The sequence below is a fragment of the Orycteropus afer genome, unplaced genomic scaffold, assembly GCF_000298275.1.
Source record: "Orycteropus afer afer isolate SDZICR_OR568_19922 unplaced genomic scaffold, OryAfe1.0 scaffold00179, whole genome shotgun sequence".
In the NCBI taxonomy this organism is placed as follows: domain Eukaryota; kingdom Metazoa; phylum Chordata; class Mammalia; order Tubulidentata; family Orycteropodidae; genus Orycteropus; species Orycteropus afer.
In genome coordinates, this window is record NW_006921766.1 from 3,053,639 (window position 1) to 3,074,826 (window position 21,188).

Consider the following 21,188-nt stretch of genomic DNA (forward strand, 5'->3'; position numbering starts at 1 on the left):
GGGGTCCAAGATTATCTTCTGTGTCTGTGTTAATTGGTTTCCCTTTTCTTTGTTGAAGAGGGTCTGTGCAATCCTTCTGCCTAGTCCGCCTTCTTCAGTTAAGTCTGTTTTCATTGGTTTTTAGGTGTATGTGTGTTACTATGACATTTCATTCCATGTACAGATTTGTGTAATCACCAAAATCTGTCATTAAAGCCACTTCTTTGATTGTTGATTTATTTAAAACAATGTCCTGGGACTGCCAAGGTCATTGCTGCTCTTTGCTTTTACTGAATAATGATGGATTTCTCTGTTTTAGGTCAACCCCTCCACAAATTTTACCAAATATCCTGGAGAAAATTGGAAATACCCCTATGGTCAGAATCAACAAGATTGGAAAGAACTTTGGCCTCAAGTGTGAGCTCTGTGAGTACCCTAGCTTTGGGGAGGGTCTTCCTCCATCCATTCTGTAGTGGGCTAGGTACCTATGCTGACTTGGTCTGGGGGTGCTGCAATGGGCCCATTAGATAACGCCTGGCTGAATGGTTGTCAGGAAGAGTCCGGTTAAGTGTGTGAAGAAAATACAAGAGGGTGGTGAGTTCAAGAGTGTTTGAGATGGTTGCTTCAGTTTCGACAGTGGGGGTGGAGGTGGCCTCTGAGGTGAGGCCTGAGTGCAAAGAGCAGGCTTGGAAGAGGTCTGGAAGAGTTCCAGGCAGATGCCAAAGACAAAGACCAGAAAAGTAAGGAGGCAAATCTTATTCAGCTATTGCAATGAGGAGAACAACTCAGATTCTAGAAATAGCATCTGGCCAGAATTTTCTAGGGCAGAATGGATATTGTTTTTAGTTCCAGAGAGTTTGCTCCGACTCATAGTGACTCTTGTGTATGTTTCTACATTGACCAATCATACACCATCTTCATGATCATTGGTCTGATTGAGTTCATTGCCCCAGCCACTGTGTATTTTGAGTGTCTTTCATCTGAAGGGGCTCATCTTTCAGCATGATATCGGACAATGTTCTGTTGTGATCCATAAGGTATTCATTGGCTGATAAAAGTATGTGAGACAATGTCTGGCCATCCTGGATTCTAAGGAGCATTCTGGCTGCACTTCTTCCAAGACAGATTTGTTCATTCTTCTGGCCGTCCATGGTACTTTCAGTACTTTTTGCCAACAGCACAATTCAAATGTATCAGTTCTGCAGTCTTCCTTATTCGTTGTCCAGCTTTTATATCCATATGAGGTGATTGAAAATACCATGGCTTGGGTCAGATGCACCTTAGTCTTCAGAGTGACATCTTTGTTCTTTAACACTTTACAGAGATCTTTTGCATCAAATTTGCCTATTGCAATATGTCATCTGATTTCTTGACTGCTGCTTGCATGTGTGTTGATTGTGGATCCAAGTAAAATGAAATCCCTGACAACTTTGGTCGTTTCCTCTATTCATCGTGATGTTGCTTATTGGTCCAGTTGTAAGGATTTTTGTTTTCTTTATGTTGAGGTATAATCCATGCTGAACTTGTAGTCTTTGATCTTTATCAGTAAGTGCTTCAAAGTCCTCTTCACTTTCAGCAAACAAGGTTGTGTCATCTGCACATTGCAGGTTGCTAATAAGTATTCCTCCAATCCTAATGCCACATTCTTCTTCACATAGCCCAGCTATGACTAGACTATGAGTATACATGGAGCCATTTTACAATGAGCGTTGTTTTTTGTAATTGGGAGTGTTAGGCAGTTGGCTGAACAGGAAATGTTTATCTCTGTGTCAGGTTTCAAAACAGTAAACAATGCAGCTATTTACTCATTTATGAGCCAAGGAAAGAGCTCTGGTGGTGTAGTGGTGAAGGCATTGGCTACTGACCGGCAGTTTGAACCCACCAGATGGTCCAAGGGAGAAAGATGAGGCAGTGTGCTTTCATAAAGAAAAGCCTTGGAAACTCTATAGGCAATTCTACTCTGTCCTGTAGGGCTGCTATGAGTCAGAATCAACTTGATGGCAGTGGGTGGGTATCTGGCTTGGAGTCCCTGAATGGTGCAAATGGTTAAGGTGCTCAGCTGCCAACTGGAAGGTTGGAGGTTCAAGTCCACCCAGCGGCACTTCAGAAGAAAGGTCTGACAATCTATTTGGGAAAAAACAGCCACTGAAAGTTCTGTAGAGCACAATTCTACTCTGACACACAGGGGGCCACCATTAATCAGTTGACTTGATGGCACCTGGTTTGGTTTGGTTTGATATCTGGCCTTGTCATAGTAAACTAGGAGTCACCTACTTACCTAGATCAGATGGGGAAGGAAATTCATTGCACTAAGCTTTCCCAGACACAAAGAGAGGGGCCACTGTTTTCTAGGAGCACAAGTCATAGGCAGAACTCAACATTGTCACAGAGGAAACTGCAGGTGCAAAGGCCCTATGCTGGAAACGATCTTGGTGCATTTAAAGCTAGAGTGTTGGGGTAGATGATAGCAGAGAGGGGAATGGCAAGAGGCAGATGGACCACTGACAGCTTGAGGATTTTAGTGTAAGACAATAATACCATGGAACGTATGGAGCAGGGAAGTGGTGGCTAGTTTATATATTTAAAAGTCACTTGGGGGTTGAGAAAAGACTGGGCACAGGCAAGAGTGGAAAGCCTTCCACTCTAGATGATGGGTGTGTGGGAGGCCTGCAGAGGCAGAGCGACAGCGATGCCAGTGGGCTGGGCATACGTGTGTCATGGGAGTCAAGGAGGGCTCCAAAGAAGTTGGCTTGAATGGTGGATAAACCAGGGATCCTAGAGTGGGGAAGATGGGTGAGAGACACAGGACAGGAGGATAAGGGACTCAACTTGGTTTTGGACATTTTTGTTTTGCTAAGCCTAACAAGGGGAGCTCTGGTAGCATAGTGGCTAAGGCACTTGACTGCTAACCAGAAGGCTGGCAGTTCAAACCCACCAGCCACTCCTCGGAAGGAAGGTTGGGCAATCCTACTTCCGTAGTGATACTGCCTCGGAAACCCAAGGAGGGGTCACTATGAGTCGGGGCCGACTTGATGGCAAACAACAACAACAACAACAACAAGCCTAACAAGTGAAGGGGAGGCATCGCTGGCAGTGGGAATAATAAGTGAGAGCATGTGTAGGGGGCGCAGATGAGAAATTTACAGGCAGTCGTGCATTGGGAGTGAAACAACCTAGGGGAGGGACAAATGCAGGGAGGGGCCAATGATAGGAGAGTCTGGGGTCCAAGACCAGGCAATTCACAGAGCAGGGGCAGAGACCAAGCCTTCTCTTTCACCACCCCTGTGGTGAGGAATTCTCTACATAAGGGAAAAGGGCCAACACACTCCCATGGAAAAGCCCCCTTCAAACAGCAACCCCCACATGCCAGACCCAGTGGGGCCTGCTCTGCTCATTAGAGGGTGAATAGAGACAGTTAACTAGTACCCCCACAGACCTGGCTCTGTGATAACCGCTTTTCATATGTTGGACCTAAACCAACACTGACCCCTGAAGTAGGTTTTTACTATACCCGTTTTTCAGATGGGCAAAACCAGGACTCTTGATTAGGTACAAGGCTTGCCCAAGGCCTTCAGCGGTCAGCAGGCTAGCAGGGACCTGGCTGTCCTGCTTTCCTGCTGGCTTTCCTGAAGGAAGGCAGCAATTAATGAAATTCGTAACGAGGTCTTAGAGTACAATCCTGCTGCTTGTCTGGCATTTAGGGCTCCCCTCCTCCCCAGCACACACACTCTTCCTCCAGGAGCTTCTGCTTAGTTCTCGGGAGTAAGTTCCCAATCTGTCTAATGGAGAGGTTTCAGAAACCAAGAGAAGCCAGAGGGGAGGTTATTTTGGGGGTTCTAGGCCTGCCTCAAGTCCTTTGTATTACCTTTGGCACAGCTCAATAGCTATCCTTATTTCAACACCAATTATTTTTAAAGAGATAGATAGGAAGGATGTGCCTAGAAAAAACTAGCATAAGTAATGGCCTGGGTACAGGCAAGGATGCTGCATGTTGTGGGGGGAGACAGTGAACAGTCTCTTTACCTGGTGTGTTATCTGGGGCATAGATATTTTACCAGGAGAGGAGGCCATGGAGGGTTTGAGGGTCTGATCAGACAGGGCAGGGGTATGATAGGGTCATGCACTTCAGGAATCCAAGGCCAGGATCACTGGGCACGGCTATTGGTCTGCTTGGCACAAACTCACCTCCCCTGCATGCCCAGGTGGTTACTATCCAGATGTGTGTATGAGGAGACAGGGAGGGGATTGTTCCTAATCCTCCCAACCCCCAGTGGAGGCTCCCCTGGGGCCTGTGCTTCTGTTCACACCAACTTTCATGTGGTCTGGTAGGGCCAGTGGGTGGGGGTGAGGAGAAGTTCCAAGAGCGTCATCCATGTGTTGAGAGCTACACTCCAGATGTGTAAGTGGGAATGGAGAGGAAGTGATTTACTGAATCTGCAAAGACAGAGCCTCTCCCTGCCTCCGGAGCAACTCGGGTAAGGTGGTAAGGGGGTCCTTTCCCCTCTGTGACTCCCTTGTGGTTTGCAGTGGCCAAGTGTGAGTTTTTCAATGCGGGTGGTAGCGTGAAAGACCGCATCAGCCTGCGGATGATCGAGGATGCCGAGCGGGCTGGGACCCTGAAGCCTGGGGACACCATCATCGAGCCCACTTCAGGGAACACAGGTGGGTGGGCGGACCACCCTCCAGGCTCCTCAGTGAGCAAGGATGAGCCAGTGACCAGCTTTTGCCCTCGGTGACCTCGCTTTGCATTGAGCCATTGTCTCCAGCTGGCCCCTGGTCTATTGCCTGATCAGTGCTCTGGGGAGGACCCAGCAAGCAGGGCGGCCCTGGGAAGCTGCTACGATTGTTGCTGTGACCTCCCTGGCCCATGTAAGCTGGTGGAATGGACTCTCAGCTGTACCCTCACTTTGGGTGACTTTGTATTTCTGCATCCAATCCCCTCCCCGCATTTTTCTTCTTGCTGCTTACTGAGGGCTTGAGGGCAGAAGGGACAACATTGAATGTCTTTGGCATCTCATAATGCCCTGTTCCTGGTGTCTTCCTTGGGAGGGACTGGGCTGCGGTGTTGGAATGCAGGGTCAGGAGAGCTCTGTGGGCTCTCTCTCCCCCATGTACTGTCCTCAGGGATTGGGCTGGCCTTAGCTGCTGCTGTGAAGGGCTACCACTGCATCATTGTGATGCCCGAGAAGATGAGCACCGAGAAGGTGGGTTGGCAGAGCAAGGTGGGTAGGGGTGAGAGTGGGGCCTGTGGGGCAAGGTGGGGCTGGAGGGCACCCTCTGTTCCTCATACAGATCCCTTCCCTGCCTGATCCTGGTGGTACACTGGCATGATGGCTCTCCCTTGGTGCAGGTGGATGTCCTGCGTGCTCTTGGGGCCGAGATTGTGAGGACGCCCACCAATGCCAGGTTTGACTCCCCTGAGTCACATGTGGGCGTGGCCTGGAGGCTAAAGAATGAAATCCCTAATTCTCACATATTAGACCAGGTAAGGAGCTGGGGGCCCTGGGTTTGTGTTCAGAGGTTTGCACATAAATGGGGTGCTTTCTTGAGAGTCTCTGCCAGGAATTGGGGATGGAGCTTCATCCTGCAGTGAGAGTGGGGGCTGCAGAGGAGACAGGCACTGAGACTTAGCAAGCTGGCGGCACAGTGGGCCTGGTGAGGTCCTCCTGCAGTGAGGCTGGACCTTTCACTCTCTGCAGTTTGAGTGCAAAGGTTTGTGGGCTGGCCCCTCTCAGCTTGGCTGGAATGGCCTGCCAGAGGTCCCTGAAAGCTCTCTACAGGCACAAAACACAAACCTGCTTACTGGCAGTACTTTCATCTTGCATGCTTCACTTCTGGAGTACTCTGGAAATTGTATCTTCTCAAGAGATGGTTTTAAGTCTGTGTCTGTTGAGGTTCTTAGAATGACCTCTGTGACTAGCCCATTGTCCTGAACTACTAGATCCTCTCTGGCTTGCCCTGAGTTGTTGGCTCCTGTGGCTACTGCTTGCGTATTTGACCTCATTCACAGCCCTTTGCTCTTCTTCCATGCAGTACCGCAATGCTAGCAACCCCCTGGCTCACTATGATACCACCGCTGAAGAGATCCTGCAGCAGTGTGATGGTGGGTACTTATTCGCCAATCTCATTGTCCATCTTGATTGTGTTTATCCCTGATTGTCTGGGAATGTACAAATCACTTATTCTTTCTTTGGTAAACTCCTATTTATCTTTCAAAACCCATCTCAAATGACCCCTCAGTGACATGCTTTCTGAAGCATTTCCTTAGAGTTGTTTCCTCCATCCTTTGTATTTTTGCCCATGCCTCACCTAGAATGCCAAACATCATGTGGTCGTGTTAACCACACAGGAGTCTCATCTCCAGATTTGTTGGAGTTCCTGAGTGTGGGAATTAAGTCTAGCTCATATCAAGGCTTCTGGCTGCTGAATGGCAGTTGAGATTAAACTTTATATTTTTCCTTGTGTCCAGAGCAGAGGTGGTGACATCCGTGATTAGCTTGCTTTCTGTGTAGGCATGAGGCTCCTTGGAACTTTTCTGAACTTCGGTGCCAGGCCTCATAGGAGTTGGTTGTGTTGTTTATTACATAGGAAGTCTCCTTAGGGAGAAGTTGCTGGGAGGGACTTGACTGCCGAGGTTGGAGCCTTGGCTTCCTGTGTGGAATCTGGTGTTGGCATTGACTGATATAACCTCGATCCATTCCCAGGAGCCAGGAGGGGCAGTCTAGCCCTGACTAGCTCAGGTTTTATGGATAAAAATTATCTCATTTGGCCTCTGCCTCACTCAGCACCCACCCTTCTTGGCTTCGTGAATCCACCCACACTCAGACTTGTCAGTGCATGGATTCATGACCACAGTGTGAGAGAACTGTGGATGTCTGAGCTGGAGCCAAGTGGTTTATTTTATTTAATTAATTCAATTTGTTTGTTTATCTCATTCAGAAATCAAAAAAATGGGAGGAACATGGTGAGGGATCTCCCTCTGCCCAATCCTGGGCTCACGTCTTGTCTGCCCTTCTGGACTCTCTTTAAGGATTTATAGCCAAACTGGGACCTAACTGGTCACCTATCATTTAGTAATGATTTGAATAATTTTAAGTCAGTCCAAAAGTACTGAGGAAGGTCATGGAATTCCCTGCTACTGTGAACACCTTTTTGTTGTTGTTGTTGCTTAATGTCTGCTCCTTTTTCTATTTTTCACTTTTATTGTGGTAAAATAAAATTTGTAGTAACATAAAATTTTGCCATTTTGATCATTTTTACATACACAATTAGGTGATATTAATTCTGTTCACCATGTTTTATGCAACATCACTGTTACTCATTTCCAAAAGTTTTTCATCACCCTAACACTAACTCAAGGAGCTCTGGTGGTGCTGTGGTAAATCATTTGGCTGCTAACCAAAAGTTTGGCGGTTTGAACCCACCAGTGGCTCCATGGAAGAAAGATGAACCAGTATGTAAATCGTAAAGATTTACAGCCTTGGAAACATCATGGGAGTTGCTATGTGTCACTATGAATCAACATGATGGCAGTGGGTTGGGTTTGGTTTATTTAATGGTAACTCATTGTGCCCTGTAAACACTAACTCCATTTTCCACTTAACCCTCAGCTCCTGGTAACCACTAATAACCTTGGTCTTGTGCATTTGCCTATTCTAGACCTTTCATAGAAGTGGGGTCATACAGTATTTGTCTTTTGTGACTGACTTATTTCACTCAGCATAATGTTCTCAAGGTTCATGGCTGAGTAATATTCTACTGTATAAATAGACCACGTGTTATTTATCCCTTCATCTGTTGATGGGCACTCAGGTTGTTTCCACATTTTGGCCATTGTGAATAGTGCTGCTGTGAACATTGGCATACAGTGTTCTATTTGAAGCTGTTTGAATCCCTGCTTTCATTTGTTTTGGGTCTTATGGTAGGTAATTCTAGATTTAACTTTCTGAGGAACCACTGGACTGTGAACGTGACTAGAGTCTTTAAATTTGATAATCTATTTTTTTTTCTTTATTAGTTTTTCATTTGAACTTTCTGATCATCTCCTTGAATTTTAGCCAAGTTAGGTTTTCTCTTGTTGTTAAAAGAAGAGTATGGTCTGGAAGTGCTGTGAGCCAAGCATGTTTCCCTGCTGATTCTGCCTTTTTCTTACACAGGGAAACTGGACATGCTGGTGGCTTCAGCTGGCACAGGTGGCACCATCACAGGTGTTGCCAGGAAGCTCAAAGAGAAATGTCCAGGGTGCAAGGTGTGTCACCTGCTGGACCTTTGGGGGCAAGGGAGGCACAGCAGGCCGCCTGCCATCCTGCATGGCCTCGGAGCCCTGGGCCTGGCATGCTGGCGTCTCTTCACCTGTGGCCTGAATCACAGTTGGAGTGGAATCCTCAAGCCCCTTGGTGATACACCCACAGAGTGGCCTCTTTGCCTTAGAGCTGAACATTCTCATTCCTGATCTCTGTGTACACAGCAATATAACTGTCTCATTGTGGTGTTTGGGCCCAGGTGGTTGGACTGGAGATGCCTGGGAAGATGGTGCCCAGCAGATAAGGACCCCTGCCACCTGTGACACAGTGACCTGATGAGCTGGTGCTGGGGGCCACTCCTGGCTCATGTCCTATAGGGCTTCCTGTGCTGGGCGGAGAGCTGGGGGTTAATTTGGGTGGCTTCTGAGAATCATTACAGAACATACTGAATCTGCCCCCTTTCCAGTATTTACCAGCTTGCGTCAAGGTGCAGCATCAACTGGGGTTTGAGGGAGTTGGGGACAGGTGCCCAAGACATGGTGTTACAAGGAGTCTGGGGAGGGGCTAATGTAAATACCCACCTGGTGGTGTGCAGTGCTCTTTTTCCCCTGGACCATCCATCTAGCCCTCCATGCTGAGGTCACTGCTCAGCACTGCCTTTGTCTGGGGCTCTGCCTGGGGCCATCCTGGGGCACCCTACTTGGGGAGAACTCCTCCAGGGGCTTTCTTCCTTGGAACACCCTGTTCTGGGTGCTGGGCATGACCCTTACTTTACTTTGTAGTTTCCACACACTTTGGCCTGATTTCCAGGTTTCTACTCTTGCCCCTGAAGCCTGTGTCCTTGTAGGCAAGTCGATAGTGGGCACAGGTCAGCATGGCAGAGGTGCCCTGGTCATGGCTGGTGTGTCCAGTTGGGACTGACCAGGTGTGAGCCCTAAGGCACTGCTCTGTGCAGGTCATTGGGGTGGACCCTGAGGGCTCTATCCTTGCCGAACCAGAGGAGCTCAACCAGACTGATCTGACAGCCTACGAAGTGGAGGGCATCGGCTATGACTTCCTGCCCACAGTGCTGGACCGTACGGTGGGTTTCAAATGGCCCTCCTGGACAGGGCTGGGCATCCTCTATCTTGGGTGTGGCTCATTAGCATGCTACCCCCGTGAGTGGGAAACCAAAAACTGGCACTAGTCAGACCAGATAGAGTACAGATCTCAGGGTTGAGGCAGTAAAATGTGGAACCACACGCAAGCATTTATCTTGGCCACGTGGGGCAGAGAACTGAGAAGGTCAGCTGCATGCTTTGGGCTTCAGCTAGGGCTAGCTAGCATTTGGCCCCTGTAGAGAAAGGCAGCTGGGGGGTCGGGGTGCAAGTGACCACAAGGAAAACGCAGGGTGGTGCAGAACACCAGAAAGCCTCTTTCTCTCTCTCTCTCGCTCTCTCTCTCTCTCTCTCTCTCTCTCGCTCTCTCTCTCTCTCCCTCTCAAGAATCCTCCATTATAGGATTGCTCTGACTTAGAATCAACTCTATGACATTGGTTTTTATATTATTTGTCTCGAGCTGCTGTAATAAATCACCACAAACTAGGTAGCTTGAAACAACACAAATTTATACTCTCAGGGTGTCAACAGGGCCATGGTCTCTCTGAGTCTCTTCTTTTTGAAGGACACAACTCGTATTAGTGTTCACCCTACTCAAGTAAGACCTCATGTTAACTGATTATATCTTCAAAGATCCTCTTTCCAAACAAGGTCACATTCACAGCTACAGAGGTGGTGGTTGCTGTCATTAGGTGTGACCAAGAAGTGACTACAGCCTTTTCCCTTGTCAGCCTTACTATACACCTGGCAATTCTTATAGATCATACAAATACACTTATAGGACCATTGTCTACCAACCCTATACATGGTCTTGAGTACACTCGCCGCTGCAAAAGCTTGAATTTTTTCTTCAGTTCTTTTAACTTGAGAAATGCTGAGTATGTTCTTCCCTTTTGGTTTTCTAACTCTAGGTCTTTGCACATATCATTAAAATATTTCACTTTGTTTTCTCAATCCATCCTTTTTCACTCCATCCTTTTTTCCTTTCTCTTTAGCTACTCTGCATTCAAGAGCAAGTTTCAGAGTCTCTTCTGACATCCATTTTTAGTCTTTTTTTTTCCCTCTGAAAAAAGTGTCCAGCAAAAACTTTATAGTACAGAGGTTATGGGGACTCACTTCAACCTACAGTAGACACTGAAGGGTAATTTTGGTCTGAGAGATTACAGTAGAGACTAGAGTTTTAAGAGACCACTGCAGGCTGTGTAGTGGGAGCTGATGGGGTGGTTTTAGCTACTGTGCACAAAATCCACTGAAGCGGGGGAGATAGAGAGTTCTAGGTCAGTTGACAGGAGTCCTGGATCCTGGGATGAGAGTCAGCCTGTGTTCATTGGGGACCCTTGCCTGCAGACAGGAGATTATCCATTCCATTTGGGGTCTTAGTCCCCAGACAGGAGGTTGCCCCATTAGGGTGCTATGGGGCCTAAGTGCATGCATGGCTGTGTCCCACGCAACTCCTCCATATTGATTGGTGGTTATTCTGATGTCACCTGTAGGTGGTGGATAAGTGGTTCAAAAGCAATGATGAGGAGTCCTTCGCTTTTGCCCGCATGCTGATTGCCCAGGAGGGGCTCCTGTGTGGTGAGTGGACGTGCGCAGTCAGCAGCAAAGGACATAGGGAGGTACCTGCCCTCTGCCTGTTCCAGTTATAGCACACACAGAGACCCATTCAGATGTGAGACAGCTGGGCTGTGTGTGCCAAGTGTACCACCCAGACCCTCCATCACATCATGTCCTCGTCCTTACTGTGTGGGGTCAGTGGTGATGGGAGAGTTTTCATTGTTTAGCAACTACAGAGAGCAGAGAGGAGCACAGGGACACCCACCCTTCAGATCACAATGGAGCTCAAGCTTAATATACCCAGTGTACTTGTAGCCCTATGCAATTTATGTTACAACTGGTTCTCATCCACTAGAGTTATGTTGTGTAAAGTCCCCATGAATACTGAATTAGTAAACACAGAACTAGCCTTACTGACCTCAGTTTGTCCTCTCAGCACCCTAGAGGGTCCTCAGTACTCAAGAGCCCAGCTCCCAAGAGGCAATCGTGGCTGGCACTTCCCTGGAGATCCTTTCAGAGCTTGTCTGAAAGTGCATGCATGTGTGAAACACATACACACATGTATATAATACACACCCGTGCACACAAACACATGAGCTACCCAGGGGTGTCCTGAAGACCATCTATCTTGCAGGTGGCAGTGCAGGCAGTACCATGTCCATTGCTGTGAAGGCTGCTCAGGAGCTGCAGGAAGGCCAGCGCTGTGTGGTCATCCTGCCTGACTCTGTGCGGAACTACATGTGAGCTGTGATCCCTTCTTTCCACCTGGGTCTTCATTCTTCTTCCAATAACCTTCCTCTTCCCTTGGGTGCTGTCACTGCCCCCATTGTACCTCACCTAAGGTTCTGATAGCAGGGAGGTGGGGACAGGGTCAGGGGCTCCCATGAACTCTGTCTTCACCTTCCTGGACTCATAGCTCTCTTCCATTTCTTGGGCATTCTTTGGCTGTCTGGTCTTCGTCTTGAGCCTTCTGTTGTTGTTGTTGTTGTTGTTGTTTTGCCGTCGAGTCGGCCCCGACTCATAGCGACCCCTCCTTGGGTTTCCGAGGCAGTATCACTACGGAAGTAGGATTGCCCAACTTTCCTTCCGAGGAGTGGCTGGTGGCTTTGAACCGCCAGCCTTCTGGTGAGCAGTCAAGTGCCTTAGGCACTATGCTACCAGAGTTCCTTGAGCCTTCTAGACTTGTTTAAAAGTCAAAGTCTAGGTGCTCATAGTGACAACCCTCACATGACCAGGGAGCTCTTCCTGCAAGGGTTTGTGCTCCCCGCTTACCCCAGCATCTCCCCAGCCATTCCGTTTCTGCTCCCTCCTTGGGTCTAAGTGATGCCCCACTACTTCCCCAGCCGCCTTACTGCACCTGCTTGTTTGCTGGTCCTCAGCAGCTATGGACCAGGGAGGGAACTTTGGCTGAAGCTGGCAGCCCCTGTCAGCTGGGCCTGGCACAGTGGCACTCTGCAACACCTTTAGGTTTCTTGAGCTGTGAGGTGTTTGGACCAGCAGCCTCTACAGCTCCTCTGTGGGCTCCGGTGTTGCTGAGTGTGTATGCACATTTTGTTCTCACCCACAGACAGATTTGGCTCCCACTTGGCAGAATGTAGCCTCCAGCTATCATTCTTCCCCTCTCATGTTCATGAGGTCCCTGGGGTTGGGGAGGGTTGCTGTCTGGAGAGTCTGGCCCCTTGTGCCTGCAGGGCTTCTCCCATTTCCCTGGGGTTATGGGGTGCCCATCTTTGTGGTGAGCTCAGATGCCCTTGGTGGTGCCAGACATGGCCGTGGGAGTTCAGAGTTGGATCTGGGTGTGAGGTGACTCACGTCTGGGTGCCCATTGCCAAGGACCTGAGCAGGGCTTGCATCTCCTCCAGCTGAGGGTGAGAATGCCCACCTCCACCCACTCTTAGCTGCCTGCTGTGCACACACATGCTTATGTGTGACAGTGTAAGTTTGTTGCATAAAGGGAAGAGAGAGAGAGTGTGTGTGCATGTGTGTGTGAGAGAATTGTGTATGAGTATGTATGTGTGTGAGCATCTGAGAATATGAGTGTGTGTGAGTGTGTTGGCAGCAGGCCACTATGGCCTCCCCACGTCCTCTGTCCTGGTCTGCCATTTTGAGGCAAGTTTCTGCCCACCTCAGAGGCACATCCTGGTTTATTTTGGATTGGAAGGGAGGCCGTAGGGGAGCCCACAGAGGGACCTGATCACAGATGCTTCTAGAGAGGTCCTCCTAAGCTCTGAGCTCATTCTGCCTAGATACACACACCCAAGTTGTCACTTGTACTCCAGACACATGTTCCCAGATTGACCTGATATCCCGATATCCCATCAGTCTTTAGTTCACAACCAGCTTTCTAAAGCCCAGCCCCCAGGCCTCTCCCTGGAGCCTGGTCCAGGATGTCCTAGGGGACTGGGAGGTGGTGCTGGGCTCTCTCTGAGTACAGCACTTACAACTGTATTGCTGACAGGTGGGTATAAGAGCAGAGGTGATGGTGAGGGCTGATGCCTTGGTGACTGCCCCTTGGGGTTTCAGGTCCAAGTTCCTGAGTGACCGGTGGATGCTGCAGAAGGGCTTCATGAAGGAGGAGGACATAGTAGTCAAGAAGCCATGGTAAGGACCTCTTCAGCCCCAGAAGAGTCACATCCTTTGGGGTCCCTGGGGCATGTCCACACTGGGCCAGGACAGGGCTTCCTGGCTCAGCCTTGGTGGGCATTGCCCTGTGGGCCCTTTTCACGCTTCCAACCTTTAGTGGGACAGCCTAGACCTTGGCTGTCACAGAGCTGCTACATCTACTCTCCCATCAGGTGGTGGCACCTCAGAGTACAGGAGCTGAGCCTGTCGGCCCCGCTGACTGTGCTGCCGACAGTCACTTGCGAGCACACCATCGAGATCCTCCGGGAGAAAGGCTTCGACCAGGCACCTGTGGTTGACGAGTCAGGGTCAGTCTCAGCTACACCCCCTTAGCTACACATCACATGCTTTGCCCTGTGTGGGCTCTGATGCCCCACACTCCTCCATCCCCTCCTTGGAAACACTGGATGGGGCAGCTGTGAGGACCTACAGCTGATGGACTGACCTCTGACCTTGGTCACTTTGCATGTGTTGTCCAGGGCATTGGCCCCACCCACTGGAAGTCTTTTTCCTGAGCCTGGCAGCCGCAATATATGACTATTTGGGCCTTGGTGCCTGTGTCACACCCCCCATTTCCAATGCACGCAGGCTGTCTTAGACTCCCGGGCTGCCACAAATTGGGTGGCTTTAAAGAACTGTCTCACAGTTCTGGAGGCTGAGAGTCCACTTTAGAGGAAGATCCTCCCTTGTCTCATCCAGCTTCTGGTGGTGGTGTTAGATGCCACTGAGCCAATGTTTGTCTCATGGTGATCCCATGTGACAGAATAAAACTGCCCCACAGGCTATAATCTTTATGGAAACATCCCTAGTTCTTTCTCCCTCAGAATTACTGGGGTTTGAACTGCCAACTTTTGGCTAGAATGCTTCACCATTGTGCTACCAGGGCTCCTTAGCCCTAGAAATTTCTTGGCTTGTAGATGTTTCTTTACATGATGTTTGTCTTCCCCTGTCTGTCTCTGTGCCTGTTTTCCCCTTAAATAAGACACCATTCAGAAGGGATTAGGTTTAGGACCCACCCTACTCCAGGATGACCTCATTAATGTAATCACAAAAGAAAAATCTTATTTCTAAACAAGGTAATGTTACATTCACAGATACAGGGGTTCCACATATTTTTTGTGGGGGGCCATTCAACCCACAACAATGACATCTGGCTGAGAATATGCCACAGATTCATGTCAGACACCTCAGGCAGCCAGTTATCCCATAGTCCAAGAAGCCAGGCCCCTAGTCACCCTCAATACCTGTCTTGAACCTTCTTTTAGGAGGTTTCAGAATGGAAAGGTCAGCTCCAAGCAGGCCAGAGTGTTTATTTATGTAGTCTCTTGACACTGTAGGCAAATTTTTATTGCATTTTATTAGGAATTCAGGGTTTGGCCCAAGTGCCAACTCTGGCACTGATGGTGGCTCTGGGCATATTCTGTTAGGGTCAGGGTGTGTGCACTGACCACTGACCCCACCTTCTGCCTCCTTCTAGGGTGATCCTGGGGATGGTCACTCTCGGTAACATGCTGTCATCCCTACTTGCTGGAAAGGTGCAGCCTTCAGACCAAGTCCACAAGGTCATCTACAAGCAGTTCAAACAGGTGAGGCACCATGTGCTGTGAGCAGTGAGGCCAGGCAGTGCTTTTGTGAGGGGCTGCTCATTGTCAGCTGGGCTGATGCTGATGGCACTGTGGACCCGGGAAGCTGCACTCTGCCGCCTTCACAAAGGTACTCATTGGGAAGGACTTTCCCATGACAGCAGATGGTGTCATGGCCTAGGGTCATTAGCAGCCCTCCTCACCATCCTCACAGCCCCCTTGGGCATCTGCCAGGACATGGCACAGGCCTGCAAGGGAATTTGGTTATTCTCATAATTGTCAGCCTGATTTCTTCCTATAGCTGTGTTTGTCTGGTTACTTACTTATTTAAAAAGGACTAGGGCATTTTGGGGGAGCTCTGGTAACATAGTGCCTAAGGCACTTGACTGCTAACCAGAAGGCTGGCGGTTCAAACCCACCAGCCACTCCTTGGAAGATGGGGCAATCTACTTCTATAGGATACTGCCTCGGAAACCCAAGGAGGGGTTGCTATAAGTCATGCCCAACTCGACGGCACATAACACCAACAACAACAGGGCATTCTGAGGAGCTCTGGTAGTGTGGTTGAAGCATCTCGCTCTTAACCAAAAGGTCAGCGGTTTGAACCCATGAGCTGCTCGCAAGAGAAGTAAGGCAGTCTGCTTCTATAAAAATTTACCCACTGCCGTTGAGTCAATTCCAACTCATAGCAACCCCCATTGGGTTCCCAAGGCAGTAAATCTTTACAGAAGTAGATTGCCTCATCTTCCTTCCATGGAGTGTCTAGTGGGTTTGAACCACCAACCTTCTGGCTAGCAGTCAAATGCCTTAGGCATTGCATCACCAGGGTTCCTTCTGTACAGATGTATAGTCTTGGAAACTCTGTGGGGGCAGTTCTACTCTGTCCTGTAGAGTTGCTATGAGTCAGAATCATCTCAATGACAGTGGGTTTTTTTGGGTTTGGAGCATTCTGAGAGAGGCACTAGCATAGCTCCTTGGCTTGTTAGCGCTGTTGGTTGTCTGACACCTCTTACCCCCACTTAGCAGAGAACACTGCTACCCTCTGATGGGCCTGAACTTGTGTGGTGTTCCTCCTGCAGGGGGTTAGAGTAAGGTTAATCACATCTTGGGTGGGCCTATAGCAGCTGACATTACTCACGCCCATATCCCAACATTCTAGCACATGGGAATGGTGGCAGCGTGTGCTGTTTTAAACATGAATGGTTAGGGGTTGAGCCTAAACCTAGGAATTAATTAGACTTTTCTCTTTGCCATCAGACACATTCACACACACATGTGCACACACTCACAATCCTTCAGAAGGTCTTGGCAGCTGAACATGAGCAGAATTCATATCTTTCTCCCCCTTTCTTTTGCTACCTTACCAGTCCAAGTAGCCCTGGCCCCATGGATTACAGCAGAGTTCTTCATTGCCCCTTTGCCCTCTCATTCTCAGGACCCAGAGAGACTGGAGAACTCATAGATGGGATCCTATCACACCCCTGCCAAACCCTCTCAGGCTGCCCATCCCCTGGATTGTATCCCAGCACTGCCCCTTGGAGAGAGAGCCCCTTGTGTCTTGCCCTGCCCTCCCCAACCACCTCCGCCCTCCCTCACCCACCTCCTTTTCAAACACACCAAGCTCCCACCTTCCTGCTCTGCACTCTCGATGAGTGGCCTGCCCACCTTCCCCCAAGGCTTACCCCTCTGCAAGGCCTCCTTGACCACCAGGCCCTCGCTATCCCCTCCCCAGAGTGCCAACCACAACAGGATGTGTTTCTTGTGTTGACTCGGACATTACTGTTGTCCCCACTGCAGTGTGAGCTCCGAGAGACTGTGCCCTAGCCCCAGGCAGGATACATAGTGGGACCTCAGTCCTTGTGGGGTGGGCGCTCAGTGCCTGGCACCACCCAGGAGTCAGGCCAGCCAGCCCATCCCATGGCTCACTAGTTCTTGGAAGGTTCTTTTGCCTGCCTGCCTTCCTCCTTCTCTTCCTTCCTTTTTCCCTTCCTCCCTCCTTCCCATCCTTCCTTCCTTTCTTCCTTTCATCCCTTTCCCTTCCCTCTCCTTTGTTGTTGTTTTAGGTGCTGTCAAGTCGGCTGTAACTCATAGTGACCCTATGTACAACAGAACATTTATTGTGGTATAATTGGTGCACAATGACCAGCACATATTTAAAGTTAGCAATTTGATGAGTTTTGGCATTTACATACATTTATAAAACCATCACCACAATTAAGATAGTTAAACACACCCATCATCCCAAAAGGCACTTTGCTCCCCTTTGTCATCCATCTCTCTCCAAACCCCTCCCAGGCAGCCACTGCTGGTTTCTGTCCCTATAGACTGCTGCATTCTCAAGGGTTCTGTGTAACTGGAGTCATATGGCATCTGCCTTCAGTCTGGTTTCTCGACACGCATAGTTGTTTTGAAGATTCCCCATGGTTCAGCATATATCACAGGCCATTCCTATTCACAACTGACCCTTTTTTCCCCATTTCGTTGGCCTTTTGGTGTTGATTTTCCACAGCTGGACTGGCCTCAGCCTAGGTGGGACATTTTATTCATGAAGATATGGCCACTCTCCTTGAGGAAGGGCTGAGCTCCTGCTTGGACTCTCAGAAGCTCCCACCAGTTCTCTTACCTCATTGATGAGCTGAGTCTGCTTTCATTGTGGCTTTGGCAGAACCTGGGAAAGCTGAAGGGGACCTGAGTCAGTGGCCACCAATGTAATGCTCAAGTCTATAGCATGTTCTTTCCCTCACAGTTCAAGTCAGGCCCCAGTGACACCTGCACTCCACAGCACAGTGGAGTCTCATGGCCCTTTTAACTGCTAGCCTGAAGTCTCAATTAGGGGCTTCGGGGCCAGGCTGGCAGGAGCAGAACATCTCAGGGGAGTGTGGGCTTGAAGGTAAGACACCTTTCTTCTTTCAAGGGCAACATGTTTCCTCTCCTGTACCATATCAGATACAGACTATCCTGAGGAGAATATAGGACACCACCAATTAAAACTTGGTGACTGAGTCCTCATTATATGACCCTGCACATCACTCCTAGTTGTGTACTCAAATGACTTCAAAGTAAGGATGCAAATAGATACTTGGACACCAGTGTTCATTCTAGCACTATACATGATAGCCAAAATGTGGAAACAGCCCAAGGGTCTATCAACAGATGAATGGATAAACAAAATATGATACATACATACAATGCTGTTGTTGTTGTTATGTGCTATCGAGTCGGATCTGATTCATAGCGACTCCTTGGGTTGCTGAGGCAGTGTCATTATGGAAGTAGATTGCCCATCTTCCTCCCGAGGAGTGGCTGGTGGGTTTGAACCGCCAGCCTTATGGTTAGCAGTCAGGTGCCTTAGGCACTATGCTACCAGAGCTCCTATACATACAATAGAATATTACTTATAAGGAGAAATGAAGTCCTGGTGCATACCACAACATGGATGGATGTTGAAAGCTTTGTGCTGTGTGAAAGAGTTGGGACTGACTCAAAGACATCTAACTACAACATATCTTTTTACCTGGGTCATATTACCTGTATTTCATTTTCTAAATGAGAGCAAAAGGCTGAATGAGGAGTCTTCTGGAGTGATGTAGGTTGGGCTGTTCCCCCTTGGAAATCGCTTCTCATCACCCCATTCCTTCGCATCCTGGGCCTCCTGTGCAGTGGCAAGCAGCAGCCACCAGGAGCAGAAGACCTCAGGCTTGGGGAGTGTAGACCCAGCACCCGTAGGCACGTGAGTGAGCTTGGCTGTGGCTTCTCTTACAGATCCGCCTGACAGACCCACTGGGCTGGCTCTCGCACATCCTGGAGATGGACCATTTTGCCCTGGTGGTACATGAGCAGATTCAGTGTGAGTGGAGCTCTGATGTGGGCCTAGGCTGGCAGGAGGCTCAGGGGAGTAGGAGAGCAGTGCTGGGGAGCAGGGGCATCCTTGCCTTTCCTGCTCCAGCCTGTGTGCGGTGCCTCCTACAGATGTGAGATCTGCATGGCAGCGAGACCCTCAATCTGTCACTGACTTTCAGCTTCTCCCATTTGACTTCTAACCCCAGACCCTGGGCTGATGAGAGGCACCTCTTGTCCCACTCTCTGAGCTTTCAGGAGGGGCTGGCCTGTGCATGGGGTGGAGGCTCAGGTCACATGGAGGAGGGAGAGTCTTCTGCTCTGACTGGGGCTCCACATCCAGGGTGCACAGGTGCAATGCTGAGATCCATAGCCTCTGGGACTGAGAACTAATCCCAGAAAAATCTGGAACAGTCTTAAGTTCTGACTGTGGCAATGTCATTGTCTCCTCATCGAGGTTGTATGTCCTTCAGCAACTCTCAGGCTCCTGGCCTCTTTTCTAGTGCTCTGTGATCAGGGCTCTGGGGTATCTAAGAGGACCTCTAGATCAGACAGGTCTCAGAGGGCCCACCATCTCCCAACATTCTCCTGGGGCTTATAACTAACCCAGAGTCATGAAGCCACTCCTCCTGTTCATCCTCAGACTTCTCCATAGGCCAGTATTCTTATTCTCTGAGAGAGGAACAAACAACTCCTGCCCTAGGCCCCATAGTAAGGAAGTAGGGGCCCTGGAGCTCACCTGCCCTAGCCTTCACCTCTGGCCTTGTGCACAGCAGACATGGTGGGCACAGTGGCTCAGCCCTGCTAAGGGCTGGTCTTTGTCTAACCCCCTCTCCTGCCCTTGGCTCCGCAGCGCAGGACCAGGCCTGGTCGGGCATGGTGGGGGGGCCTGCAGGTACGTATGTGACCTCACCCACACTTAACCATGGCCCCTGAGGACCAAGGATGGTGTATGGGCCCCAGGCTACCCAGCTTCTGTGGCTGACCTCACCACAAGGCATTTGTGAGCTCCCCTGGGGTGGGGGCTAGTGGGCCTGGGGTGGGGCAATCCTAGTCACCCTGACTTGAGTTTAGGCACCTCAGCCTCTAGAGTCTCCAGTGTTGCCCTCAATGTCCCTGGAATGCAGGTAGCTCACTTCTTTGCTCCTCTTACTTTTTCCCAGTAGGGAGTGCACTCTCCTGGGTGGCTGCCCATAGAGCCTGCCTCTGCCTACCTCTAACTGACCTCTGCTAGCAAAGGCAGGAGTAGGGGGTGCAGGGATGGTCACAGTGCTGGGAAAAGGGATCTGATGGGTTGCCTGGGCATTTGCCATTTGTTCTTCTGTCTCCGGGTGGAGATCCTAACTACCCTCTACCCCACTGTGGGGGGGTCCTAACAACCCTCAGCCCCAGGGATGGGGAGGGGCCTTTACCACTCTATTTTGGGGCATGGGGTTCTAATCATTCTCTGCTCTGGGCGTCAAGGCCAATGACAGCCAGGAGGACATGGAAGGCAGAATCACAGGGCAGAGGTTTGAGTTGCGTTTTGCCTGGGGGGTGAGCCATGTTTGAATTTCATCCTTGGGCCCAGAGGAGGCCCATGGGCTTTTCCATGGTAATATCCTGGATGTCTGACCAGTGGGAGTGGGAGTGGGCTTGGAGGAGCAGCACTCCCCCGCTCCTGGTGTGGGCTCTGCTCTGCAGCTTAGCCCAAATACCAGGGCAGCCCCTAGTGGGAGACTACCTTCACTGTTAAGCTTCCTGAGGGGTCACCCTGTTGTTGCCCTATTGCCACATGCTTGTTGGCACCTGGGGGGCTCAGGTGGGGAGAGTGCTTTAGGGATGAGCACAACCATCTCAGGTCAGGTCTTGACAGAGGCACTTTTTCACCTGCCACCTTGCTCTTCTCTCCTCAGACCACAGCCAAGGGAAGTCCAACAAGAAGCAGATGGTGTTTGGGGTTGTGACCGCCATTGACTTGCTGAACTTTGTGGCTGCCCATGAGAGGAATCAGAAGAATTAAACCCAGGGCCACTGGGCCAGCAGCCAACTGACTCTCCTTTCTCACCCTTTTCCTACTTGGGGTCCTTTTCTTGCTTCTGTAAACACTAGACAAACACATTTGATTTCTAACTGCTCAACACCGGGTGTTGCTTATCAATGACAGGTAACAAGGAGCAGAGTCAGCAGAAATGTTACTGCTTCCCTTTCAATAGTACTTGCTCCTGAAATGGATCTATTTATGTCTTATCCAATCAAAGACATTTTTCTAAAACTTCCTCTTTAAATGA

General features: G+C 49.6%; 1 protein-coding gene across 1 annotated transcript in view; it reads left to right on the forward strand.

Moving 5' to 3' along the window:
* Window positions 1–20,920, forward strand: part of CBS (cystathionine beta-synthase) — a 32,092-nt gene extending 11,172 nt beyond the window's left edge. The window contains exons 2-15 of the mRNA XM_007947266.2: window positions 299–405; window positions 4,507–4,641; window positions 5,104–5,183; window positions 5,330–5,464; window positions 6,013–6,082; window positions 8,136–8,227; window positions 9,178–9,303; window positions 10,813–10,897; window positions 11,511–11,616; window positions 13,400–13,477; window positions 13,672–13,806; window positions 14,976–15,084; window positions 18,844–18,928; window positions 20,814–20,920. Of these exons, the coding sequence (XP_007945457.1) occupies window positions 299–405; window positions 4,507–4,641; window positions 5,104–5,183; window positions 5,330–5,464; window positions 6,013–6,082; window positions 8,136–8,227; window positions 9,178–9,303; window positions 10,813–10,897; window positions 11,511–11,616; window positions 13,400–13,477; window positions 13,672–13,806; window positions 14,976–15,084; window positions 18,844–18,928; window positions 20,814–20,920 (1,450 nt within the window). The remainder of the gene's footprint in view (window positions 1–298; window positions 406–4,506; window positions 4,642–5,103; window positions 5,184–5,329; window positions 5,465–6,012; window positions 6,083–8,135; window positions 8,228–9,177; window positions 9,304–10,812; window positions 10,898–11,510; window positions 11,617–13,399; window positions 13,478–13,671; window positions 13,807–14,975; window positions 15,085–18,843; window positions 18,929–20,813) is intronic.
* The last annotated feature ends 268 nt before the right edge of the window (window positions 20,921–21,188 follow it).